Below are 25,885 nucleotides of genomic sequence, written 5' to 3' on the forward strand. Positions count from 1 at the left end.
TTGCAAAACACCAAATCTATATTTACATCCACATATAATAACATAAGTTTAAGCTGGAAATATATCATAAATAAAACAAGTAATGTCTACTATTTGACAACTTAAGTATCAACAATTAAAATAAATCAAACTGGAATGAAATAAATACATAAACAAAAATCCAACGAATTGTACCTCTATTATATGTACTGTTGTCTCAAAGGAAAAAAAACATACAAAACCAGTAGTATACCAATAGTTAATACTGATGGACAAAAAAACATATTTTGAAGTACAAAGGGCTGTGAAAAAACTTGGTGTTTTTACCCATTCAGAAATGTGGTTGAAAAGGAGAAATCTGAAAGCCCAAAAAATTTTGGCATAACACAAACTGACTTGTTTTCAAATAGATTTGGTGATTTTTTTAAATACAGGCTTAAATTTCAGCCCTCTATTATCACATACCCCCTTTTTAAGATTTACGTTTATAGTCACAGCAAGCTTTCTGTAACACTCATTGGATCAGGCAAAGTCACGACCAATTATCTCGCAAATGTGTTAATCTTCAAAAATAGGCTATAAAAGTGCAAAACTATGAAAACAAAATCTAGATTATGTACATATGGCTCAGCTTGTGAACAGGAAACAAGATCAATAGTGTACACGTTCCTGATACAAAGCACTTCATTGCGACGCCAGCAGACCGATCTCAGTTAAGTCTCCCTTTAGCGCAGGAGTTAAGACTTCTACCAAGGACACCTCATGTTGCATAATGGAAAAAAAAAATCAGGACTCCTTTAGGACTTTATCCTTGCTCTGTGGAGAAGAGTAGGGCCAGAAAAATTAACAGTGCAAATTATTTTGAAACAGTTTCTTAATAAAAATATTTTGTGGTTGCTAAATCCACGTACTGCTGAATCAACTCAGCCAGGGACAGCACATTAAAGGAACAAAAGTTTAAAATATCTAGTAAGCCAGCTTGTGGCTCTCCTAAAACCCAAACTGCATGTGCACCGAGAAAAAAACGTTGCTCCTTCAAAACAACCAAAAATGGGAAGACAAATGAGGTCTAGAAACAGCTTCACTCTTCCCAGGAGGCTCAGCCAGCAGTTTCTTAGTCAGAATCAATGGGTCTGTAATTAACTTTAATATGTCCACAGTCAACCCGAATGCCAGACACGCCAAGACTACCAAATACAAACCTAAAATTTTCAAAAAAACCTTTCATTTCCTTTAAAATTGCTTCCCAATACTTGGAATTCACACATATAATTTAACACTTACATTTTAATGTACTAATTTAGGCAAACACTCAAAAAAACTGAATTTTCCAACAAAAATGATTAATTTGATAGATAACAAATTTAACTGACTCCACAGTTTGGGATGTTTACTTGATATCTGGCTGCTCTGAGGAAATGCTTCTTCTGCAGACACTCACTTTACCCCCCAAACCGCCCCATCCCTCAGGAAAGGAGGGTGCTGGTTCCAGGACATCGGGAGTGGCCAGGAAGGTCTCCCTCAGCTGATATGCTGAATTTGCAACAACAGGGTGCCAATTCAGAATGGCTGACCTCAGCACACACAGCACATAGTCATAGAGGGTCAATACTTCCGTTAACAATTTCATTAAGACAACAATAGATTTCAGAGGATTCAACATAATACAAATCATTGAGAATTCTTTTAAAAACATACATTTTAAATGAAAGAGCACAAATAGTAGAAACTGCTCAAAGTGATGAGCTACATGAGAAAAGGAATACACATAGTATTTGAACAAGCAGGTTTACAATTTACAACTTAAATATTTACAGATTTTTACCTGAGGTGCAAGCATTATATACTTTTCCCCCACCCCACCCCACCCTACCCTACCCAAATGATTTCTTTTCAGCAGCGCTCAAGTATGCAAAAATTCCACTTCTTATTTGGTCAATTCTAAAAAAAATATTATTCAGGGACAAAATAGAGATTTCTAGTCCCCACTTGTATACAGCCCAACAACTAGTTTTATTGCTATTTGGTACAAAAGTTAACAGAACAACTTTACAAAACTGTAGTGTTCCTTATATGTTATATGTACAGTACAATCACAGCTTATTTCAGTAGCTTTCACCATTCACTTTCTCAAAGGATGAACTATAATTTCATGGAGGGTATGCATTTATATCCATCAAGACCTATGGAAAAAAAATTAAAAAATGATTAAGATAAAAACTAAATACAGTTTAGAAAATTCTTTTTAAAAAAAAAAAAAAGGTATAATAAATAGAACTGAAGGGACCTAGAAATGCAATGGATTCCATTTGAGTTCAAATTTTGCTATGACGCTATCAGGAGACTAAATAAATAACTCTGCAGTACTAAGGAGATACACCTGCAGTGATTTAACTGAGATGATGTAACCAAGAATCAGAATTTAGTAAAAGTTACATGAAGTCTAAAAAGGCAATAGCCACCTACAAGAAACAAAGTTTATACATTCAGAAACAAAAGTGTATGGAATAGACCAGGAATATTTAACAAAACAAACATGATTTATAATAACCTTCCTTCATGAGAAAGAGTACATGAAATAATTTATAACATAATTTGCTCAGCCAACATCTATCTAGTTATCAATAACATGTCAGACAACAGGCCAGCTGTTGAACGCAGGTGTCCCCTCAAGCTTAGCTAGTGGCAGAAGATGAACACACAGGTAGGATGATTGGAAACGGGGGATGAACCACATGCAGAAGGAACACAAAGGAAGCCTCTGACTCCCAGCAAAGATTTTACAGAAATGACACACGAGATAGTCCTGAGTACCAGAAGGAGGTTGTTATGCAAAGAGGGTGCAGGGAGGATGTTGCAGGTAGAAGGAAATGCAAGCCAAGAAGCCCAGAGCTTACACAGAGGCCAGTTACCATTGGCTCTCATTGAGCAGTTGTAACGTATATTGCAGGTAATGTTACTAACAATCAGTTCCTTATAATATACAAATTATTGGCTTTTGTGTTCTAATGTAGAGTGGATTTAACATCATTCTTTCGACTGAGGACAGAATATACTTCACTCCTTCCCATTCTGCATTTATTATCCTGAGTGGGAGAGGAGGATTCAGCATAAAGCTGATGTTGCCCCAGGAGAACATCGCTGTTGTGCCCATGTGTGGTCCCAGTGAAAACTTAGAGAAATCCTGCCCTGCACCTCATCTCTGTATCCTAACATCTAGCAAGCACTCAGTAAAGACATTGCTCAAGGAGTACATGGTGACAGTTTTATGGGACAAGGGTTATCTGAGAAAAACTAAATCTGTCCAGGAGCCCCAATCTTTTCATTCAACTTTACTGTGAAATGAGACCTTACACAGACATCACATCCTCTGCCCAAACTCTGAATAAACTAAACTAACACGTGCAATTCTGATGACACTGCTTGAGCCCTATGGGGTTACTCTACAGTTAGATACATTTGCTGTGTGAACCATAAAAGTCTAAATAAACTTTCTACTTGCTCCTGTCCCAGTTCCCCTCCCTCAAAGGGCAAGGATTTGCAAAAACTTTGAACAAGGTCTTAAATTAGAAGGTTGGGCACAGGCTTTAAATCTGGGCAGACCTACGACAAAAACCAGGCTCCTGCCACATGTGGACTGAGGGAGGGCTTGGAGTAAGTTGTATAATCCCAGCCTCAGCCTCCTCATCTACAAAATGTGCACAGTACCTCCTAACCCCAGGTCAAAAACTTTTTCTGTACATGGCCAGACAATAAACACTTTCAGTTTTGCAGGCCAGTTTGTCACAGCTCCCCAACTTTGCTGTGGTAGCAGAAAAGCAGCCACAGGTGACAGGTAACAAAGGGGCATGGCTATGTTCCAGTAAAACTTTATTCACAAAGGTTGGAAGCTAATTTGCTGATCCCAGACCTAATGTCCCCTGCTGTAACAAGGATTAAATGACATCTTGATTACAAAACACTTCACTCAGTGCCTAGCACCTAGTAAATTCCAGTCACTATGAATGTTTTTACTATTATTATCACTGATATCCAATGGCCCTGAGCACTCTAGATTTTAAAATAGCTTAAAAAAAAAATCAAAATTAAAATTAAAAAGTAATTTATAGTAGACAAGTTAGATGGTTTATTTTCAATTAAGCAAAATCAATACATTACATTTAATTAAAACATATGCTCACCTTTTTTCCCTAAAAATAAGAAATCAAGTTTTTTTGTCATTTGGTCGATAATGTGCACTCCCAATAAAATTCTCATAGTTTCTCTTCTGCATCATGCTGCTAGATAAGTGTTGATACGACACAGGCCTTTTTCCTGATTGAATAAAAAAAAGAGTAAAGGGGCATTTAAAGTCAAGCAATTAGGTAAGAAGTATACGGGTTGTTACATTTTCAAAATTCCCTAATGCTGATAAATCCATGTTTGCACAGTTATGGCTGAATTGTTTTTATGAGAACATATGTTAGCACAGAATTTTGTTGAGGTCTCTAAAGCTAAAATTATCAAGGTTCCAAGGCTATCATCAGAAAGAATCAAAAGCCCAAAAAAAGAGGCAGCATAAAGTATTTTAAACCTATCGGCATCATGAACAAAACTATGTGGAAAAAGAGGTTTAAAAGAAAACATTTAAGGGAGGGAGGACTTGACTTCCAACACAGAGCCTTTTCTCCCTAAGTAAAGACAAAGTCTTGATTCTTGTCCATTTTAAGCACCGCGGGGGGGAAATGGATACTTTTAATCAAAAGGCAGCAAAAATTACTATTTCATCACAATTTTTTATAAAATACACTGGAGTGTGTGACAGCAATTGTTTTTTAATTTGCCATGCCTACCAGACCAATCAGCATCAAGCTATCCTCGACAGAGCGTTGTCACCACAGTGAATCCTTAATTTGAAACTAACATAAACTGAAAGGTTTAAAATGATTTTGTCTCTTTGGGGCAGCACGAACCAGCAGAGCTTGTATCAGATAAAAAGAAGGTGTTGCGGTTTGATCAAGTTTGCCTTGCCAAGAGGGACATGCCCTGGACACTCTGATCTACCTTTTTATGGGCACAGGTATGTGCCAGGCACCTCTACAAAATGCTACCAACCAGGAAAACCTTTCTATGGGAGAACACCGAAGTCATCTACAAGGTTAACGATTTACGTATATCGGAAAATTATGTCATTCCTGAAAGTCACTTAATACAGCTGTCCCTCAGTATCCATGGGGCAGTGGTTCCAGGACCCCTGTGGACACCAAAACCCAGGATGCTCAGGTGCCTGAAATGCAATGTGCATATAAGCTATGCACGTGCTCCTGTATACTTGAAATCACATCTAGATTACTTATAATACCTAATACAATATAAATGCTGTGTACATATTTGTTATACTGTATTGTTTAGGGAATAATGACAAGGAAAAATGTCTGTGCATGTTCAGTACAGACACAACCATCTAATTTTTTTTCCTCAACATTTTTGACCTGTAGTTGGTTGGATCCACAAACGCAGAAGCTGCGGACACAGAGGGCTGCCTGTCTCTAACAAGGGCCAACCAGGCAGCACAATCCTGAGTGTCCTAGCGTCAAAACCCTTCAAAAGGACTGTTTAACCAGCACTTCTTAGACTTTCTGCTCCCAAGTGGTCGAGGGTCCCCGTATGGCATTTACTGTGCACCCCTCTCCCACTCCTTCGTGGGGGAGGCACGTGGCGGGGTTGCGTGTGATCCAAAGCTACACAAGCAAGACATGGCTTCTGCTCTTAACAAGTTCACGGTCCAGCGGGGCTGGCAAAACACGTGAAGCAGCAGGTTGGAACCGAGGGCTGAGCCTCATACAAATGTGCAAGAGAGGGAAAAAGGCAATGATGAGAGTGAGGTGAGCGGGGCCTTAAATGGCACCTGGAATCCCAAAGGAAAAGATCGGATGAGCCCAGTGGTTCCCGACCATTTTTTTCAGGATCACTCCAACAACAGAGAAAAATTAAATTAGCAAGAGAAATTAAATACTCGGGAAAGATTCAATCCTGTAGAGTTAAGCTCTGCAGGACCACAACCCACTGCCACATCTGAGACCGGTTCTCTCTCTCTACCGCCCTCCAAGAACTCTCCGCCCCCTCGGGGGCGGTGTCACCTTCACTGAGAAGGAACAGATTGGACACCGGGCAATCCGGGCTCACGGGCAACCTAAACACGCAGCCTGCGGCGCGGTACCTTGCAGCGCGGCGCCCGCGGCCGGGCTGGCGGCGGGCACACAGGCGTAGCGCGGCCCGGGGCCGCCGCAGGCCTTCGGGACAGTCAGCACGGTCGGGGCATCGGCCTCCCTGGAGCCCAGGAACCGCGGCTTGGGGGGCAACGCCGGCGACGAGCACATATACTCCTGGGGTAACAGCGACGTGATGCTTCTGACAACGTGGTACTTGGGGAGGTCGTAGCCCCTTCTGTAATTGGGCCCCGGCTGGTCGGCGTCCAGCGCGGCTCCGCCGGACTTCAGCCTTTTGGGGAGAGGCTCCCCGAAGTCTGCGGCGGGGCCGCCCGCGTTCCGACCGCAGAGATAGTCTCTGCCTTGCGGGGCCCACGGGCTGTCGTTCTTAGGGGGGTAGTCGACGGAACCATTGACGTTACTGCCGCCGAGGGGGGGCTGAGAAGGGGCTACCTGGAGAGGTTTCAATTTTGTCTCGGGTCTTTTTGTTTTGTCCGCTGCGGGTGCAACACTGGTTTTAGAAAACGTCTCAGCCTGCTGCTGCCTGGGGGCCGCGGCCCCCGGGCCCCCGACGCTCGGTGGCGGCCTGTGCGACTTCAGGTTGCTTGGGGCTAAAGTGCTGGGGTCTATCCCTGAAGTCAGAGGGGCTTTGCCCGGCCCCGGGGGGCTCTGCTTCAGCTTCTCGGAGGGCAGGGACTTGCACTGCGCTGGGAAAGCAGCCCTGGGCTTGGGCTTAGAGAAAACAGACAAGGGAGGCACATCTTTCCCCAGTAACGCTGGCGGGCACCCCGTACGCCTACTTCTAAGCAAAGACTTGTTTCTACAGTTTTTATGAATGTCCGGATTGTATTTATGCTCCAGTCTCTGGTGCATAATTAAAACTTCTGGATAAAATGTCTTGAAGGTACAAAATGGACAGGTGCTACTTGGGATTAAATTTTTACTCAAAGAAATTGCTGGGCAGTTGTGAAGAGCCCCGAGGGATAAATTTAAAGGTGTGTCATGAGAGTCCGGGCTCGGCTTGTATTTGCAGTCTGCTGCCACCTCCACCTTCTTCTCTTTGGGGCTGACATCGACGTTCTGGGTGGTGCTTCCATCTGGAGGAGGAGCAACACCCCCTTCTGTTTTACAGATGAGGTTATTTGCCTGAGGTTCAACTGCTGATCTCTTTTTTAACACGTCCAGGTAAGCAGGGGCAGGACTTTTGTTTACTTTGTCTGCACTGTCATCGGCTGCATTTTTATTGAAATCCTGAGTGTCTTTGTGTGCTGGTGAGAGGACAGCGCTGCCCAGAACATTCTGAAAGACAGCAGGCACCTCCTTAAGCTGCTTTGCAGGTGGACTGCCTTTAACATCTTTGGCACCATCAAAAAATCTTTTCAAATTTTTGGTTTGCGCACTGTCGGCGGTTAATAGTGCATCTTCAGTCTCCTGATGTTTACCGTCGTTCTTGACTTCAGCAGCAACATCCATCTGTTTATCCTTGTGATGTCTCTCCAAGTGATACCTCAGAGATGTCTTCTGGGCTGCAGCATAGTCACAAAATTCACATTTGTATGGTTTTTCACCTGAAACAAGAAATGGCACTATGTTACAGAAGTTTACGAAAAGCACCAAAATAGATTTGTGGAAACAAGAAGAATCCATTACTTAGAGAATACGGGCTTCCCTTCCTTTTCCCTTCTCAATCTACTAATCTTCATGTCCAGGATTTCTCTTGAGTTCTTCACCTCATCACCCTTATTATACTGAATATTTGAAAGTACAAATACATATCTTCAATAGAAAAAACAAAATAATAGCAACAATTCTAACTTAATCTTCATAACAGTCCCATAAAGTGACTATTATTATTCTACTTCTATGGCTAAATAAAACTAAAAGCACAAAAAGGTTAAATAACTTCCCAATGTTGCAGCTAGTACATGAAAGAGATGAAATTTGTTTTCCTTATTTTTTTAATGGGGGGGGCAAGAGATGAAATTCAAATCTATGCAGCCTCCCATGCCATTGTGCTACATCTTTAACTATCTCAAGAAAGCCTACTAAACATATTCTCATTTCATTCTAAATCGCAAAAATATAAAAAAGATATGGCATTGGCCGGGTACGGTGGCTCATGCCTGTAATCCTAGCACTCTGGGAAGCCAAGGTGGGAGGATCACTCGAGGTCAGGAGTTTGAGACCAGCCTGAGTAAGAGCAAGACCCCGTCTCTACTAAAAATAGAAAGAAATGATTTGGACAACCAAAAATATAGAGAGAAAAAAATTAGCCGGGCATGGTGGCACATGCCTGTAGTCCCAGCTACTCGGGAGGCTGAGGCAGGAGGATTGCTTGAGCCCAGGGGTTTGAGGTTGCTGTGAGCTAGGCTGACACCACACACTCTAGCCCGGGGAACAGAGCAAGACTGTCTCAAAAAAAAAAAAAAAGAAAAGAAAAGATATGACATTAAAAAATACGAGCAGTTTTAATAAGATGTGAACGTCAAGTAAAAATAGTCACAAACTAAACAAGACATTAACTTCAGGCCAGGCACGGTAGCTCACGCCTGTAATCCTAGCACTCTGGGAGGCCAAGGCAGGTGGATTGTTTGAGCTCAGGAGTTCGAGACCACACTGAGCAAGAGCGAGACCCTGTCTTTACTAAAAATAGAAAGAAATTAGCTGGACAACTAAAAATATACAGAAACAATTAGTCAGGCATGGTGGCGCATGCCTGTAGTCCCAGCTACTCAGTAGGCTGAGGCAGAAGGATGGCTTGAGCCCAGGAGTTTGAGGTTGCTATGAGCTAGACTGACGCCACGACACTCTATCCCAGGCAACAAAGTGAGACTCTGTCTCAAAAAAAATAAAAATAAAATAAATTAACTTCAAAACAGGAACAGCTCAAGTGACAATTGTACTAAAAGAATAAAAATAACAGCTGCAATAAACACAGTACACATTTATTCTTCACTATTCTAAGCATCTAGCAGAATATTTGAACAAAGAAAAAGTAGAGAACTATATTATAATTCTTGTAACTAATACATGCTTTAAAAAAAAAAAAAAAGAAGTTCTTTACCTGTATGGGTTCTGAGATGAATATTGAGGTAATAATTTGAACGGAAAAACTTTCCACAGTAACTACACTCTCTTGAGGATGTGAGATGCTTTATTTTTCCTCCATCATCACTTTTATCTTAAAGCAGAAACAAAAATATTTTATAAGACAGCTGAAGTACATGTATAAGACATGCTGAATTAAATATTCTTGATATAAGCGTATTTGGAAAGCATGAAATGATTTTTTTATATCGGGATTGGGGTAGACCCAAAAAGGCTAAAAATACACCAAATGTTGTTTTGAAACTGTTTAAAGTTTTATAAAATGTCAGTACTTTTTATTTTTTTATTTTCTGGGTATAGCAAAATGCACTCTTAAAGATTCAGCTCCTTTGTTTGCCTTAATCAAAAGAAAGATCATTTAATAGACCAAACTGCACGGGCAGCTTCCTGTTCTCTCCGTGTTTCTGAGCGAGCAGGACGTGGCAACTGAAGGTGGAGGCACAGTGCGGCTGGAAAAGCCACCTTCTTCACAAGAAGTAATTTAGAAAAATAAGCCACTGTAAACCGTCAATTCCCCCAACCACCAGGGTTTCGAAAATTAAGCTTTTTATTTTAAGATTAAACAAGTTACCACTAGAGGGTAGCAAGCACAACTTAATCTTCAACAGAAAAGAAAAGTGTACCATTGGACAAATATGGGAAAGTTTGGCAAAATATAGCTAAGTTTTAGAAAGCAGATTGTATTGCTCACAAGCACTCATACAGGCAAAATATATCTGACAACTCAAAATCTGTCCCCAGATGGTAACGTGTTCGGCCTTCAGCCTCAACCTTCTCGGGATAATCAGGACAGTGTCTTGCGAGCAGCAAAGTCCACTGCCGACTCTGGTGAAAGCCTGATGCATTAGACTCACACACGACCCTCCAAAAGACAGTCAGATGTGCAGCAATTAAAATAACCCTCACCTAAATGAGTAAGCCTAAATAAACACCCTCTGTTGTAGATGATATCACGTACATTATAATAGAAATGACTACAACAAAGGTCTGGCCGTCTCTTGAAGTTTAGCATGATCAAACTGGCCATTCTGCCTTGCAAAACTGTTAAGTCCAATCAAAAAGGCCTCTTCTGTCCTCCTTTTGTATTTCTGCACTCTAGATTGCCTGCAGCTTACTAATTTTAAAAAGCAGCTTATAAGTAGACCTTGGTGAGCTTTCAAGTGTAACAAAGACAGGACTGTACAATCTCTGTTATCCCTGAACTCCCCTCTAGGTAAAGTATATATTCACCTTTAAAACAGAGACAACCCTTAACCTAAAAAGGTGACAAAAACTTTTAAAAACAAATTTACTTTTATGATCTTAAAAATAAATTTTTTAAAAAAGCCAAGATGATAGTACAGTAAGATAAATCTAGAAACCTCATAGTAATACACGTTTAGGAAAATCAATTCCCTAAATACAGAATGACCAGCTTGCTTTCTTACAATCACACCCAACTAGCTGGGTTTATAGCTGGGTTTGCACCTTGTTGCAATTTCCTACTTCCAACCGTGTGTCAGGATTTACGGTATGTTGCATCATACCCAGAAAGCTATGAAGTGCCTTTACTTTAGAATAAAGGACATGACATTTGCACATGTCCCTGGCTCCTGCTCTCTCAGCATCACCTCTAACTTTACAGTGTTCTTTAAAGGAGTATGAACTTTTTACAAATAGGCTATTGAAATTATCCTTGGGAGGTGGAAGACAAGGATCGTGGGCCAATTTTGCAAACAGGGAAATCGGGGCAAAGAAGGGTGTAAGCAACATATAATCGGTCACAAAACAATGCAGTGGTAGAACCAGAACCAAATGCCAAGCCTGTGGCGCTCCCATCCATGACTGGGTATTCTATCCACCTTGATGAACCAGCCCAAGTTTTCCACACCACCTACTAGTGACTGGCTATTTCATTACTTTCAGGGCATTGTACTAGTACAGTACTGGTTAATAGGAGAAACCACTTTGCCAACTGTGATTAAAGCCTTTTTTATTATGTCATTGAGACATCATAATGTGTTTTCTAGATTTCAGAAAACTAAAGATTTGTAGTATGCTAAGTGCTAGGTTTCCTGTGTCTCAGGAAACTCAAAACATTCCAAATATTTGACAATAAACTACTGCTCTCACATAGATCACATGATCTGAAAAAGAACTGGGCACTGGCTTAAAAGCAAGTGAAGAGTCCAAAATACTGTCTGGTCAAACTGCTAATGTGGCTGGCTGGGTACAGTGGCTCACACCTGCAATCCCAGCACTCTGGGAGGTCGAGGCACGAGGATCACTTAAGCCCAGGAGTTCAAGACCAGCCTGGGCAACATATCAAGACCCCATTACTACAAAAAAATTGAAAAATTAGCGGGCATGGTGGTACACTCCCTGCAGTCTCAGCTGCTTGGGAGGCTAAGGCAGGAGGATTCCTTGAGCCCAAGAGTTCGAGGCTACAATGAGCTATGATCACACCACTACACTGCAGGCTGAGCAACAGAGTAAGATCCTGTCTCAAAAAACAATAAAAAATTCACATGGCTCTCAGAGTTCATAGAAAACTTCAAACACACAGTAAAGTTACACTGAAAGAACGAGAAGGCGGCGTTAGTTTTAACCAAAGACCACTTTCATAAACAATAATGTTTCTGAGACCAATTCATGTGCCTATCATTCACTTGTTGATTAATGTCCTACCCATTAGGGGTTTTTTTGAATGGTTTTAAGCAGCAAAAGCCTTTATTCAAACAAAATATTAAACAGACAATGAGCAGCTCTGGTTGAAGTGAAGATGGCAAGACTCCAAACACAAGTGGAATACTTTGCCCTGCAACAATTCCGTTGCGGCTTAGGAAATAATGTGAGCATACCTTCAGTGACAGTTTTGTTTCCATAAATGCCATTAGTATACTGAAATTTGTACTGAGCAAATGAGATTTCTTAAAAATATCTTTGATGTGTTCGCATTCCCTGTCTTTTAGGTACAAATTGTTCGAGTTACTGAGGTACTCACTGATGGGCACTAGCTTCCCAAACATTAAGGATGGGCTATTAGCCTGCACGAAACAGTTTGTCTAATAATATTCTTGTTCTAGGTGACAATCATTCCCAGCACCTTTTGTGACAACTGGAAAACTCACTTGGAACACATGTATGAGAAATGGGCCTTAATAAGACAAGGAAGCTAACTACATAGCTTGTTTTTAGAGATAAGATCAGGAATGCTAGAAAAACTTTAAGTGAGATCTCTCAAGCTTGATACTATGGGCATTCCGGGCCAGATCATCCTTTAATGAGGGTGCTGTCCTGTGCCTTGTAGAACGCTTAGCAGTGTCCCTGGCCTCTGCCCACTGGATGCCGGCTGCATGCACAACACACACCACTGCACAGCTGTGACAACCAAAAACATCTCCAGACATTGCCAGATGTCAACTGGGGGCAAAATCGTCCCAGTTGGGAAACAGTGCTTTAGGCTGATGCACAAAAAAATGTGTGTTGTGAGCAAAATACAAAAATCACAGAATTTTCAGAACAAGGAGAAAACTTGATGGGCCTCTTAACGCAACCCTGTTATTACAGAAATGAGAAAATTAAGGCCCTGAGAGGCTAAGTGTCTTGCACAGAGTGCACAGAGTGGTTCTCCAAACCCCGCTCTCCCCCCCACCCCCAGCGCTGCCTGCGCTGCGAACACAGGGGAACAGCACGCGCCGGAGCAGCTTACCCAGATGGAGCCCTTCAGGAAGCCCATCCTCAGAGCCATCTTCAGAACCACCTTCCCCTCGCTCCACGGCTCCGTTTTCGTCCAGAGCGGCGGTTAGGTCTGGAGAGCACGTCCCAGGCTGCCTTCCGTCGACAGACATGGTGGGCGACTCGGCACCCGCCCGTCTGTCCTTCTTGTGCACCCTTGAGTGCAAGACCAGCTGGTGGTAGGTTCTGAAAGCTTTGCCGCACTCAGAGCAGTGCGTCGGCTTCTCCTTGTTACTGGGTAGCTTTGGGTCCACGTCCACAGAAGGCACTTCACCGTTGGAGTGTCTGGACTTCTCTTTGTCTTGTGAGAAGCCTGTACAACTGCTTTTATTTGTTTTGGACTTTCCAGAACCTTCCGAATGGCTTTTAGTGGCGCTCCAAATTTCTCCAAGTTCTTTTTCTGAACTCGAATCGTCATTGTCGGTGCTTCCTTCTTGCCCTGACTCCTTCACTTCTTCCTGGCCGATGGCGACCTTGCCCTTGGTGGCCAGCTGCCAGGCCTGGTAGGTGGTGAACGGGTCAAGCTGAGGTATCCATTTCACGAGCTTCTTCACCGTTTCAGGGTGAGATTTTGGTCTTAGGTTTAAACACTGCAGGAACTCTTCCCTCGGAGGAGGCATTCCCTCTTGTTGAGAGCCCGTTTGTGTACTGCTGGGGCCGGAAGCCGTTTTTTTGGTGTGCATCTTGCTGTGCTCAATTAGACTTTCTTTATTTGGAAATAGGAAGCCACAAACCATGCAGATTTTGTAAGGAGATGAGATGCTCTCGGCTGCGTGTTCCTGCACAACCTCGTTGATGGTTACTGGACTCTCCAAGCCTTGCTGCAGTTTGTTCCTGGCCCCCGACTTGCCATTATGCGTCCGCATATGATTTTTTAGAAACCACGGCTCCTTGAATCTTCTTCCACACATGTTACACCCGTAAGTGAAAGAGTCCTTGTGTTTCTTCATGTGGATCTCAACATCAAAAGCGACTCTAAATGTCTGCCCACATACCTCACAGCTAAAGTCTTCATTTTCTTTGCCATTCTTGTCCTTTGGAGGTTCTGTTCGCACCTGACTTTTATCAAGAGGACTCAGATACTCGGCTTCCACCCGCAGCACTGCTGGTTCACAAAGGGTAGGCCGATGTTGCATTAAGACATGTTTGTTAAGGTCTTCTGAATGTGCGAAGGTCTGACTGCAGAACATGCAGTCCAAAGGCATATATCCCTCTATTTGGATGACATTTTTTTCTTGCGTAGCTCTGAAAGGAACAGCAGTGGTCCCTTTTATTGAGATGGCATCATCTATCTCCATCTGGGTGCCAAGAGAACTGCCAATCACTTCTGGCCCATCCATGTACACTAAGAGGGATTGGGTTGGCATGGTTCCTGTCACTCTAGGTTTTATAAAAAACAAGAATCTCAAAGTTTCCTTGGGGAATTTCCGGAGTTGGAATAAGGCCACTTGTAAGACTTGTCACTCACACCTCCAGCAGCCCTGGGCTTCAAAACTAGAGCAAATATTTATTATAAAAGTTCAAAACAAAGTATACAGTCCTCTAACTTCTTATCTTCAGAAGTTTTAGGAAGCTCAGTGATAGTGTCACTGGTTCTTTCCACAAACAAGGCATACAGACTCCCCAATGCTTTGATTCAAATATGAATCAGCACAAAGCATTAGTTCTCTTTGTCTCCATTGAGTGAGCGATTCAATTGAGCAAGAAGTCAATCCCAGCAACCTGAAGACAAGGGATTTCCAAACCCTAGAGGAAAAAAAATAGGAACAGTTAGCTACACCCAGAGAAAAGAGAAGGCTGGTGCGGGTGATTCATAGGGTCTTTTCCACAAGGGAGAGAAGGCAACCAATTCAGTTGCTTCCCTTTTAAGTAACATACAGTGCATCCTGTTAAACATGCTTGTTAATTAAATCATTGGCATTTTATCCAGTCAGTATACTTATTAAATCAGAATTTCATCCAATTAAACTTAAGACATGACGCTTTACTGATTTAAATCTAAAATGTCAAGTTTGAGGGCAGAAATTCTTAAATTCGGTTGACTATATTTTAAATGCCACGAAAATGTACATGTGTATCTGCTAAACAGCCTCCCCAGCCTGAAGACTATAAGAACTGTGAAAAGCAAGACGACAAAACGAAACCACTTTCTCAAGTAAAATTGTAAAGCCAGTGCTTGAAACTGTTTTATGTACAAACAAATCTACATACAACAAACACAAATGCCCAAAAGCACACGGGAAGATAACACATACAGAGCTCAGCAACATAAACGCACAAAAACAGGAACCTTCCTAACATCCCCATTCAGGAGGGATGGGTACTCATGTTGGCCAAGGGAACCTCGATACACTGTAGCCCTCTGGATATTCCAAACCTCAACCCACTGTCCAAATCCCAGTTTGCTTTCAACAACTTTCTGCCTCCAGTAAGCGTTGGGTAGGACTTCCTAGTCCAAACAACAAATAAGGAAATACATACACAAAACCACTCTCTGAACGTACACATTTAAGTTAAAACCCTCAATACAACAGAACCAGCATAGCTCAGTCTTTCATCAGAAAATGGATCCCCTCATTTCTTAATTGACCTCTCACCTGAGGCCCTGGCCAGGTGAAAGACGGATTATTTAGCTTGCGGGCTCTAACTTAGAAGCCAATTTTCACTCCTAGAGAAGAATTAATCTCTAAAGCCAATACCCTCTACATTTATGGCAAGCAGTAAGAATTGTTTTTAAATAGTCCCAACTACTTTGAATCTTAAATCAGTTAGTTCTACCAAAGAAAACAAAAACAGGCAAACTACTCCCACTGCAGGCAACGTGAAAACACAACAACAAACATTTACTTTCCTTCCCTCCACCCACTTCCTTAAAGAGCAAGGCCCCTGCGCTCAGAGAAGCCGAGGAAACAGCTCTTCCCTCCTTCCCATTCCAAAAAAGAAATTCTTGTGCTTCTTGTTATCTTTGGTTTTGAATAAATTAGATCCCTAGCATTAAGCTTTTCTAAATAAGACTGCAGATCAAAGATTAGGGTAAAGAAAGAACTTACTGACGTTTTTTATCTTAATTTCTCAGTCTTTTCTTTGTGGCAATCACAATGGAGGCTCAGCACACCAGCCAGTCACCGTGGGGCATCAGGACAGAACACTCCAGAGACCTGTGTTCTAGTCTGGCTAAGTCATAACCGTAAAGATGTCACTACCACTTAACTCTCATCTTTCTAAATCTATTTAATACCATTGATTAAATGATAGGATGGCCCTTAGAATGTCAAAATTCTATGGTTATGGGGATAGATTTACACATTCAAAACAATATTCAATGACTCTGCTAATCAGAATATTAAATGATACTTGGATAAGGGACTGCTAAATTAGATTTCTATATAGTCATTTACTCATTCAACAGGTATTTACTGAATGCCAATGTCCCAAGCAATATTTTAATATGAACAGCACATATTCTAGAAAAGCAGTTATAAAACTGACATGATTTTCACATGTCCAACAGTTAAGTTAAACGAGAAAAGGAGAAACCATTCAATGAGTCCTACATAAGGCCATAGACTCATTTCAATTTGAATAAAGATTGTCATTTATTTGAGGTCCTTCCTTTTAGGTGCTAAAATATGCTTTTCTAAAAAATGACAGTGGTTTACAGCAAATAGTGAGTTTTTTTTTTTTTTAATGTCCTCATTTGGCAAAATCAAAGTCAGTCCCCATGTCAGGCATCAACATTATTATTTTTTGTTGTTGTTAGAAATTTGACTAATCCGTGAAATTTTACATTTTTGAGAAGACTACTTTTCTACAGACATCCTTTCTTTAAAAAAAAAAAAAAAGACATCAAGCTTACACACAATCTCTTGATTAGAAATATGATGTGGGTATAGCCCTATTATTCCCCCTACCTCTCCTCCCCAGGGTAATAGCATAACTTACAGCCTAACTTGGTTACTGGAAATACTCAGGAATATGGTTCGGTTCCAATTTTTATCTCTGAAATTTTCCAATATCTGGGTTAAGGAAGTCACCATCATCCTGTAACACAAGACCTTCCGAGATTTCCCTGGAGTGAAGGATGGCAAGGGAGGCACAGTGGGAAATGATCTCAGGGGAAAGAAGAGCTTGCGTTTTGCCTGGGAGGGTGAGCAACCTGGGAGGCCTGGCAGTGAGGGAAGGGTACCCTTGGCCAACAGGTCATCTTGTGTGGCCAGATGGGGAAGAAACCTTCCAGCAAAACAGAGGCACTTCTTCCTTCAGCGAAGCTTCTGGGACAGCTCCTAATAGTCATTAATTGTGTCCAACTGTCCTGAGTAGCAGACTGCCTGGTTTCAGGGTAATCCTTACTGCTCACCCAGAGGGACCTTCTTCCCTGACTACTGCCCGGCACACGCCATGCCCAGCCCAGCTCAGTGATGACTTCCTCTGACAACTTCCGTCAACATCTGAAACTACCCAAGTTTATTTGTTTGCTTGCAACTGTCTTTCTCTGCCATCTCTTTTAGATCTTAAGGACAGAGACCTTGTTGCCTAGTTCACTGCTGTCCCCAGTGCCTGGCACAGGGTTAGGCCTTCAACAAACACCTGGTGAATAAATATCACATAATTGGTACAGGCGCAGAATCAGTATGCACATGTTTGGCCACAGTCCCTAACCATAAATGATCAGATATTAAAATTAACTCCAATGTTCATCAGAATGTCTACATGACTATCTATGGCTGCCATCTAATTACCATTCTGCAACTTCAGGAGTGTAATAAAATGTAAAAAAAGAATCATATTTAATCATACCATAAAGTTGACCAGCACAAGCAAAAACTGCCATCCCCTGGATTTATACCCACTCTCCTTATGACCCACCAAAACAAAAATGCTGGGTGTGCTGGGGAAATCTTTGATGGCAAATGCCCCCAGCTCTCCACTTAGGAACTAAAACGTATGTAGACAAAACACTTCCTTAAACTCTAAAACAATGAGTAATACTTTAAACCAGGTTTACATCACTTAAAACCAATTTGCTAAACAAAAATCTTTAAAGTGGTTGTAATAATAAAGACTTAATAGAAATTCTGATCTAATCACTGTCTGATAAGGAATTGCCACTCCAGCTTTAGTGTGTATGTGCACATACATGAGCCTTCCCGAGACCCTTCGGCCTTCAGTACCGCCCTCAGTGGCCAACAGTGACCACCCTGCTGAAAAAGGAAACTGTCTTTCCCGACAAAGCACTGAAGGGGGAAAGGGAGGATATTATAATCCAACACTATATTCTAATGCTTTTAGTTTTCAAGAAAGGCATTCTGAACACACTAAGCTTACTGAAAGTTACTTCACAAAAATGTCTCTCAATGTTTAAAAACATTTTTAAACCTTTACTCAAGTAAATAACAGAACTTAACCATCAGCCCTATACTATATACTATACCCCAAGTGCCTAAGTCAAAAAGTTTTCAATATAACCCTATATTGAGAGATACTAGTGTTTAATTTACATTGTGATCATTTAAATACATATTTTTTTAAGAAGTTAGCACAACATAATCTTTGAAATCCAGTAGATAACCATATTGCTATAAATGCCTAAAATATAAGCCTGATGTTCTTTAGCGCACTAGCTAGACACTGATTTGTGACTGAAGCAGTGAATTCTACTACTACCTGTAGATCTTGAAATTAGCAAATATTACACATTATACATTGCTTATTGAAAAGCACGATAATTTGCACTTAAGTACAACAAATTAGGGGCAACAACCACCTTGCTGACAACTGCTGTAACTTGGAAATAGTTTTCTTTACATACAGGTGTACTGAAACTGTTAAGCTTTAGAGACAACATGTCTCTCTGTTTCAGCTGAGCAGGGTATCTTACATTCTTGACATAGAATATTTTATATATCATAGTATGGAGCAATAAGGTATTCAAAAGCTCTCAAAAACTGTCAAAAACACAGAAAAATTATATTTTTATACAAGTACCTTGCCTACAGATCTACTTTTTTCCAACTTACTAAAGTGTCCAAGTAAATGTTTATTAAAACATTCAACTGAAACTGCTACTCTCTGGCCAATGCATTTGTATCCTTAAAATTATAAAACTATCTCCAAGATCTGGTTAGGAAGCTTACAGTTTTTCTCTAAGCCCTCCCTCTATATTTTACACATGCTATCTTTTCTATATCTATTGACTAGATTGGAGAAAACTCTACATAGCAATCTACAGTAACAATGAAAAGCTACAAGTTTGTGTCTTAAATCCTTTAAATCCTTCAACACTATTTCAGGGAAATCACTAAGGTCACACCCATGAGCTAAATAATCAACCCAATTTTCCTAATATAGCTGTGGACAGAGGCTAAAAAGTTAAGCAAAATAAACCTCGATTAGAATATTCAAAGTTTCTAATCAATGTTATAACCTAAATTCTTCATAGGCAAAGGACTGTTCAAAGGCAAAAATCTGCGAAGATCCTATAGGAAATGATCTCGCTTTCTTGAAACTCTTTATAAATGATCAGTTCTAAATAGGATTAGAGACCAAAGTACTATAAAAATAAAATCACATTAACATATTTGAGTGTCATAATTAGAAACTGCCTGATTCATCCCAAATCAGTTAAGGTCAGTTAAAGGATCTTAATAAGAATTTAAAGTATCACATATTAGTTATAGTTTCAATATTAACAGATACTGTTATCTGCAAACTGGCTCTTAAAAAACTCCATCTTGACCTGAAAAAGAGTTATAAGGGAAGTGAATTTTTTTTATTTTAATTAAGCATTGCTATCTGTCAGCTTCTACCATTAATACTACTTAACCAGTACAACCTTAAAGATTCTGAAAAGATCTGACAAGCCTAACTATACCAAAAAAGAGATTTCAGCAAATTAAAAAATAAACTGTTCTATCTTTATCTGTACTTTAACTCTCTACAAAGAAAACACTGAACATGTGTATTTGTGTATGCATCTGTACACACATAAGTATACACAAATAACTATGTATATGTATGTACACACACAAATAATTATGACCATGACACTATACCACTTTTTCCAGAAGGTCAAACAATAAGCTTTTTGAATTAGACTCAATTAATTTAACTAACTTCAGTTAAACACAATCTTGGGCAATACCTTTTAAGGCATAAGATCTTTCTTTAGCAACATTTAAATAGCCCCCGCCCTATCATTTGTTGAATAAATACTAAAGTTGTATGTCTGGCTCTTTCAAGTCACCTGTTTGCTTTCAAAACTAAAGGGAAAAGTCTCCTTTCCATTAATAATACAATCACTGCTCAGTAGATTTATTAATGTTAAACTGAAAAAACTTATTTAGAAAAGAAATGAAAACAGTACTTCTGGTATAACGGAATTATTTAAACTATCCCGATTCTGATACAGGTAGGAAAAGTAAAAACAAGTATCTCTCCTAATACTGACTGAAGAACATAACTGGAGTCTACATTTCCAGTCCATTTAACTACATTTGAAATTCAAAAGGCTTCCAGACACACTAGGAACTAATGGAACACCAATACAAAAACACTCCACAAACCCATTAAAAAAAACAACAGCATCTGACTCTAGTAGAGGCATGTGGAGGTCAAAAACAACTTTGGTAAAGCTTAAGAACAAAGGCTAAGATATTAAACTAATTCTCTCAAACAACTTACTCAGCTGTCTTTTCAGGTTTAGTAATTTTATTTCTCAACTTTATCATAAAATTACCAAACTGGCCCCAAATTTCCAGTAACTCAGTTATGCTGATATCCTGGGCAGGAAGTAATGGGGATGTTTAGAACAGTCAGTCAACAAATGCTCAAATGTAAAGATTCCCAAAGCTAAATATAAAAGGGTAATTTGCAGCGGCAGCTGGCTAATGGGGGATTCCCCCCTATTTATTTGGAAGACAGATGTGGACAAGAATTGAGTTTGCTCGTCATGAGCTACAGATTTTAGGAAAGAATGGTCCCTGTTCTTCCACTTCCTTAAAGTCAGATTTCTATCTGCCCTCGTGGTCTAAATTCAGAAACCTTTGCCCCACATACCATTGCAAATTTGTCTAACTATATTACTGGCTGAAGAAAAATAATCCAGATCACCTTACTCCAAAAAAAAAAAAAAAAATCAGCATTTCAGAAAAGTTTCTATACTACCCCCAAATTGAGGCCATTAAGTTATACTTAATAACCAGGCTTCCCTCCCCCTGAATTTCAGAAGTGTCCTGCCGTCTTTGTGTAATACATTCTTTCTTCCACATGCATTTAAACTAGTTAACACCCCTCCCCCAAAAAATCTGGAGATGAGGTGTGGGGATCAGGACGCCTCCATTGTCACAAGTTTCATTTACATGCTGTAAGTAAACCCTTCACTGTTTAGAATATTTAATAAGATTGGGATTCCTTTAATTCCATTTCAGTAGCTGTGCCGTAAACACCTTCCAGGTTTTTATTTAACACCCGTCATTTGAAAACTATGTCATTGTATATATTCCAATTATAGTAATTTAAAATCTCATTACCTTAATTTTATTCTATTGGAATACTCATCAGTTTATACCACTGTCTCATGTTTTCATTCCTACTTTTATAATTCTAAAACTTCAAAACATTTAGCCAGTGCTCAGACTTTAGCTTCACCTTTCCCATTCATTTATTAAACATGCTGCTACTGGATTAAACTGAAAAAGGAAACCAGGAATGAACCATTTAAAACAAATCATACCCGGTAACATACAGGCCATACTGGCATACATGAGATGGAACAATCTTAACTGAATTTTTTTTTAAGTAAATGGAAACAAAGCCTCATATAAAACATAAAAAAAGTTTAATCATTTACTTTCACAAAAGAATCAGATAAAAGTAGATCTTTTTTTGAAGTAGTATCTTTTAGGCACTCAAGAGTCCTTAAAACTACTCCAAAGTTCTTATCAACCAATATCATGTTTGTGACAACTGTGAGAAAAGAAAAGAATGTAATTTTATAAAGTGGGAAAACAGGGCATCTTTTGGGACCCCTGAGGCTCTAATCAAGCTTCTCAGAATTAAGAGTGCTCCGGGGTTGGGAAATGGCAACCCTGCTGTGGCAAAAACATACCATTTCATAATGTGGTTAAAAGAGAAAAAAGTGATTAAGCATGTATCTGCAATGAGGAGATAGAGAGCCTTAGTCACTGCCAGGCCATTATATTCCTTAATTATTTCATCAGTTTATAAGTGACTTGATGATTAAGTCTTATTTTCAGATTTCCTCTAAAATAAGCCCACTGGAAGGGGATTAGGGGCTCCTATTCCTCCTGAAGTTTCCCTGCCAAAAATGGAGGATTACAAAGAAAATGCAAATCTACCCCCACCTTAAAAGTAAAGGCAGTCAAAGTCAAAACCTTCACTACTCCCATTCCTCCTCTACTACCTGGGGAAAAAAAATTGAGCTGTTATCCAAATAGATTCTTCAAGGTAAAGGGGGGAAAATTTTTCTACATATTTTTTCTAAGTGGTGTATTAGTTCCTTTTTTGAGTAAGAAGAGAAAGGGAATATGAACTCAACACAATTGCTAAACTTCGATCTCACTAGTTATTAAAAAACAGCAAAGGTCAAACTGCAAAGTGTTAGGAAGTGTTATGAAGACAAAAGGATTAAAGAAGTAGGGTATTAAAGAAAAGCATGTGTCCTTCACCAATAAAAGTCATAATCTTGTTCTCCACTTCCTCCTCCTGTATGCAAATAAATACATAATTCTAAAGAACTAGCCTTCCTCATCACACCAAATAATTAAAATTCCAAACAACGAGGTTATTAATCCTATTCTAACAATTCAAATTATAACTCTGCCCTGTAGCTCCTGACAACTGAATTTTTAAATAAGTCACTGCCTCTTGAATTTAACACTTATATAACTGATTAAAGATGGCAGCAATTGGGGGAGAGGTAACTTCTAAAACATCAGGATTTTAAAAAAACAAAAAACCCTAAAAACACTGTTAACAGTCTCCAGAACACTGAACAAAACAGTATCTAAAATAAACATGACTTCTCAGAAGGAAAAAAGTTATCTACCATTAAGGACACACCTTAAAAGTTCTTAGCACACATTAACTAAGCAAGCACAAACTAGTAGCTCAACTGTTATATATTTCAGACAAAAAGCAATGAGGCCATTACTCTGCACTTGTTACTGTAGACACATAAAGACTTTTTAGAAACTCTAGATCTATTACTCGTTCGCAAAGTATCATAAAACTTAGCATTTTAAGTCTTGTTTGTTATCAAGGCAGTCCATCCACTTTAGGAGGAAAAAGTACAGTAAGAGAAGAACATTTTAAACGTGCTTCTTGACACATACAAAAGGGAAGGTAAAAGGCCTCCTAAGACCCCTACCTAGTCGCCAGGCCTGGCTGGCAGCTGTTGCTACCTCGCCTTTCCTTTTGTTGAGCTTAATCTCATGTCAAGTCATTCAACCAACTCAAAAGTGATGAAGACATAATTGAATCAACCTGAACTAAATCAGACCTAGGCTGCTTAAAACATACAGCTTAATGGTTCCAAACGATCTAGAAAACCAGCTACGCTGTAGTACACATGGTGGTCAATAATACACGACCGTAAACTGGCCAATGGACCACTGCAACCGCCAGTTACTTAACACATGTTTAGGAATGTTCCAAGCTTCAAGCCCTATAGGCTGATTCAGAAAGATAAATTGAGGCTCAAGGAATTTGAAAGTGGAACAACACACTAAAGCCTTAAGTCTTGAAATGACTATCCTTTTCTTGGGAAAACAAACAAAAACAAGGGGGGAAAAAACTGCTGCTGCTTCCAGGGTGGACAGGATACTGGGGTCCCAGAAGTGGCCACTGGTGGCTTTTTCTTGCTCCCGTAACTAAATCTTGCGGAAAACTAGCCCCCCCCTCCCGCCCTGCTGTTCCCACCCCACCCCACCCCACCCGCCCAAGAATGCGTCTTCTCGTCTTCGGTGGCCCTACCCTGAATCCCAAAATATGGGTTCAAACCCTGTCCCTGGACGTCCTTCCAGATCCCCGAGAGCAGGGACCGCCCAGGCAGCCCCAATCCAGCCTCCGGGCCCCCAGCAGCGCCTCCCCTCCCCATCCTGTCCCGCTCGCACTTGGGGGCACATCAAGAGTGAAGAGGGCTCTACATCTGAAACTGAGCAGTTTCACCACTCGGCGCCTCCTGGCATAAACTTCCCTTTTAAAAAAAAGAAGAAGAAGAAGAAACACACTTTGGGGCTAACATTTCAATCCCTCCTGCCCTAGAGTTCCTAGTTCTGCTTCCAGCTGGCTCTGAGTGTCCCACTAGAATGGAGAGCTGTACAGATATTCTTTTGAGAGTTTACAGGGCATTAAAAGAGGGGCTTTTTTTTTAAATCTTTAAAGAGAGTAAGAAAAAAAAAAAACACCTTATCACGACACATCCAGGAAACGCAGCCCAGTGCACCGCCTGCTCCAGGATGGGCAGGCGACCCGGGGCTCCCAGGGGCGGATTTTTGGGAGCCCGGGAGGGTCACTGGGGCGCGCGCCTTGGGGTCCGCGGCGAGGCCCGGCCCCTCCCGCGGCCCCTGTAGACGCGCCCTCCACCCTGCCTGTGTGGACGGTCCCGGCCATTGTTTGCGGGGGATGCCTATTCGGACGCATTGTTTTGGCTGTTTCCAACTTGCCCCGGCCCCTCCCAGGCCACCGCAGGGGACCCCGCGCCGGCCCCCTCCCCTCCGCCCGCCCCCCAAGGCCAAGTCGGGGAACCGGGAGACCTGCCCCGCGAAGCGACCCAACTTTTCGGAGCAGCCGCCCACCCGCCCGCGCAGCCCCCAGCTCCCTCCGACCGGCCCCCGGCAGCTAACCGAGAAAGCGGGGACCCCCGCGCTCCCGGGCCATTCGGAACACTTCCAGCGGTGAGTGTGGCGCCGGAACACCGCTGTACGCGCCGGGGGCTCGCCCCACACCTCCGCGCCGGCGGAACCGCTCCGGAGCCGGTGCGGAGGGGGCGCCCTAGAAGAGCGGCACGGGAGGAGCGGGGACGGGGGACGCGGGGGTCCCCGGGGAGACGAGGTAACGAGGGCCGGGAGACTTGGGGGGGGCCGGGTGCGGGCGCCCCCTTTACCTGCGGCTCCGGCTCCTCGGCCATTTCCTCGCTCGGCGGCGGCCGGGGTGAACTGACACCGCTCGGGCGAGCCGGGGTTTGAATGAGGAGGGAGCGGGCGAGGGGAGGGGGCGGGGAAGGCAGAGGGAGGGGAGGCGGCGGGGAGTTTCTCTCGGCCTTTTGTGCGGACACCTCCCGGGCTCCGCGCCCGCACCCGGCCCCCCGAAACAGACGGGGCCCCGGGGCGAGGGGCGAAGCCATCCCTCAGGACGCCCCGGGGCCGCACGCCTAGAAGACCGCCCCCCCCCCCGAAAAGGAGCACCCCCCGCCCCATCCCATCCCACCCCAGCCCGGAAGATTTGGGGGCCGGGCTCACCTCGGGCGCGGGGCTAAGGTGAGCGGGGCGGGGGTGCGCACGGGGGCAAAGGCGCGGGCGCCCCCTACTCGTCCGCGCGGGGACAGTGCAGGCGCGGGGGGTCCCTAGCGCCGCCGTGGCGGGTCCCTAGAGCCGCCGTGGCGCGGCGCGTCCGGCGCTGGGGGACTGTGGGTCAGAAAGTGCTCAGGGAGCAGCTGTTGCGCCCTCCCTCGGCCCCGCCGCTCCGAGTCGCCCCGCCCCCGGCCTCCACCGGCCGCCGGCCCCGCCCGCGGGCCCGCCCCCGGGCCCACGTGACCCGCGCGGGCGCGCCCCTGCCCCGCCCACCGCCGCGGACTCCGCCCCCGGGGCGCGAGCGAGCGGACGGGCGCGCGCACCCCCAGCTCTCGCCCACCGGTTTCCGCGCACGCGCGCGCC

General features: G+C 42.4%; 1 protein-coding gene across 3 annotated transcripts; it reads right to left on the bottom strand.

The window, feature by feature from the left end:
- ZNF217 (zinc finger protein 217) lies at positions 1-25,665 on the bottom strand. 3 transcript variants are annotated; one of them, XM_045529588.1, is made up of 6 exons: positions 25,472-25,665; positions 12,967-14,738; positions 9,232-9,348; positions 6,179-7,735; positions 4,161-4,293; positions 1-2,162 (listed from the first exon to the last, which is right to left on the bottom strand). In XM_045529588.1, exons 2-5 carry the CDS (start codon positions 14,357-14,359, stop codon positions 4,184-4,186), a joined length of 3,177 nt encoding a protein of 1,058 aa, XP_045385544.1. In that variant the 5' UTR covers positions 14,360-14,738; positions 25,472-25,665; the 3' UTR covers positions 1-2,162; positions 4,161-4,183. The 3 variants fall into 3 exon arrangements, with proteins under 3 accessions (XP_045385544.1, XP_045385545.1, XP_045385546.1); XM_045529589.1 differs by lacking the exon at positions 25,472-25,665 and adding an exon at positions 25,117-25,200; XM_045529590.1 differs by lacking the exons at positions 9,232-9,348; positions 25,472-25,665 and adding an exon at positions 25,117-25,170.
- Between the last annotated feature and the right edge of the window lie 220 nt (positions 25,666-25,885).

The sequence above is a fragment of the Lemur catta genome, chromosome 17 (assembly GCF_020740605.2).
Source record: "Lemur catta isolate mLemCat1 chromosome 17, mLemCat1.pri, whole genome shotgun sequence".
Taxonomy (NCBI): Eukaryota; Metazoa; Chordata; class Mammalia; order Primates; family Lemuridae; genus Lemur; species Lemur catta.

Bases quoted from the DNA above. Each gene is read 5' to 3' on its own strand.
- ZNF217 (XM_045529588.1), bottom strand. From the start codon at position 14,359: ATGCCAACCCAATCCCTCTTAGTGTACATGGATGGGCCAGAAGTGATT. The intron at 9,349-12,966 runs GTAAGCTGCTCC...TTCTGCTTTAAG, and splicing joins TCCTGAAGGGCTCCATCTGG to ATAAAAGTGATGATGGAGGA. The intron at 7,736-9,231 runs GTAAAGAACTTC...TTCTTGTTTCAG, and splicing joins TCATCTCAGAACCCATACAG to GTGAAAAACCATACAAATGT.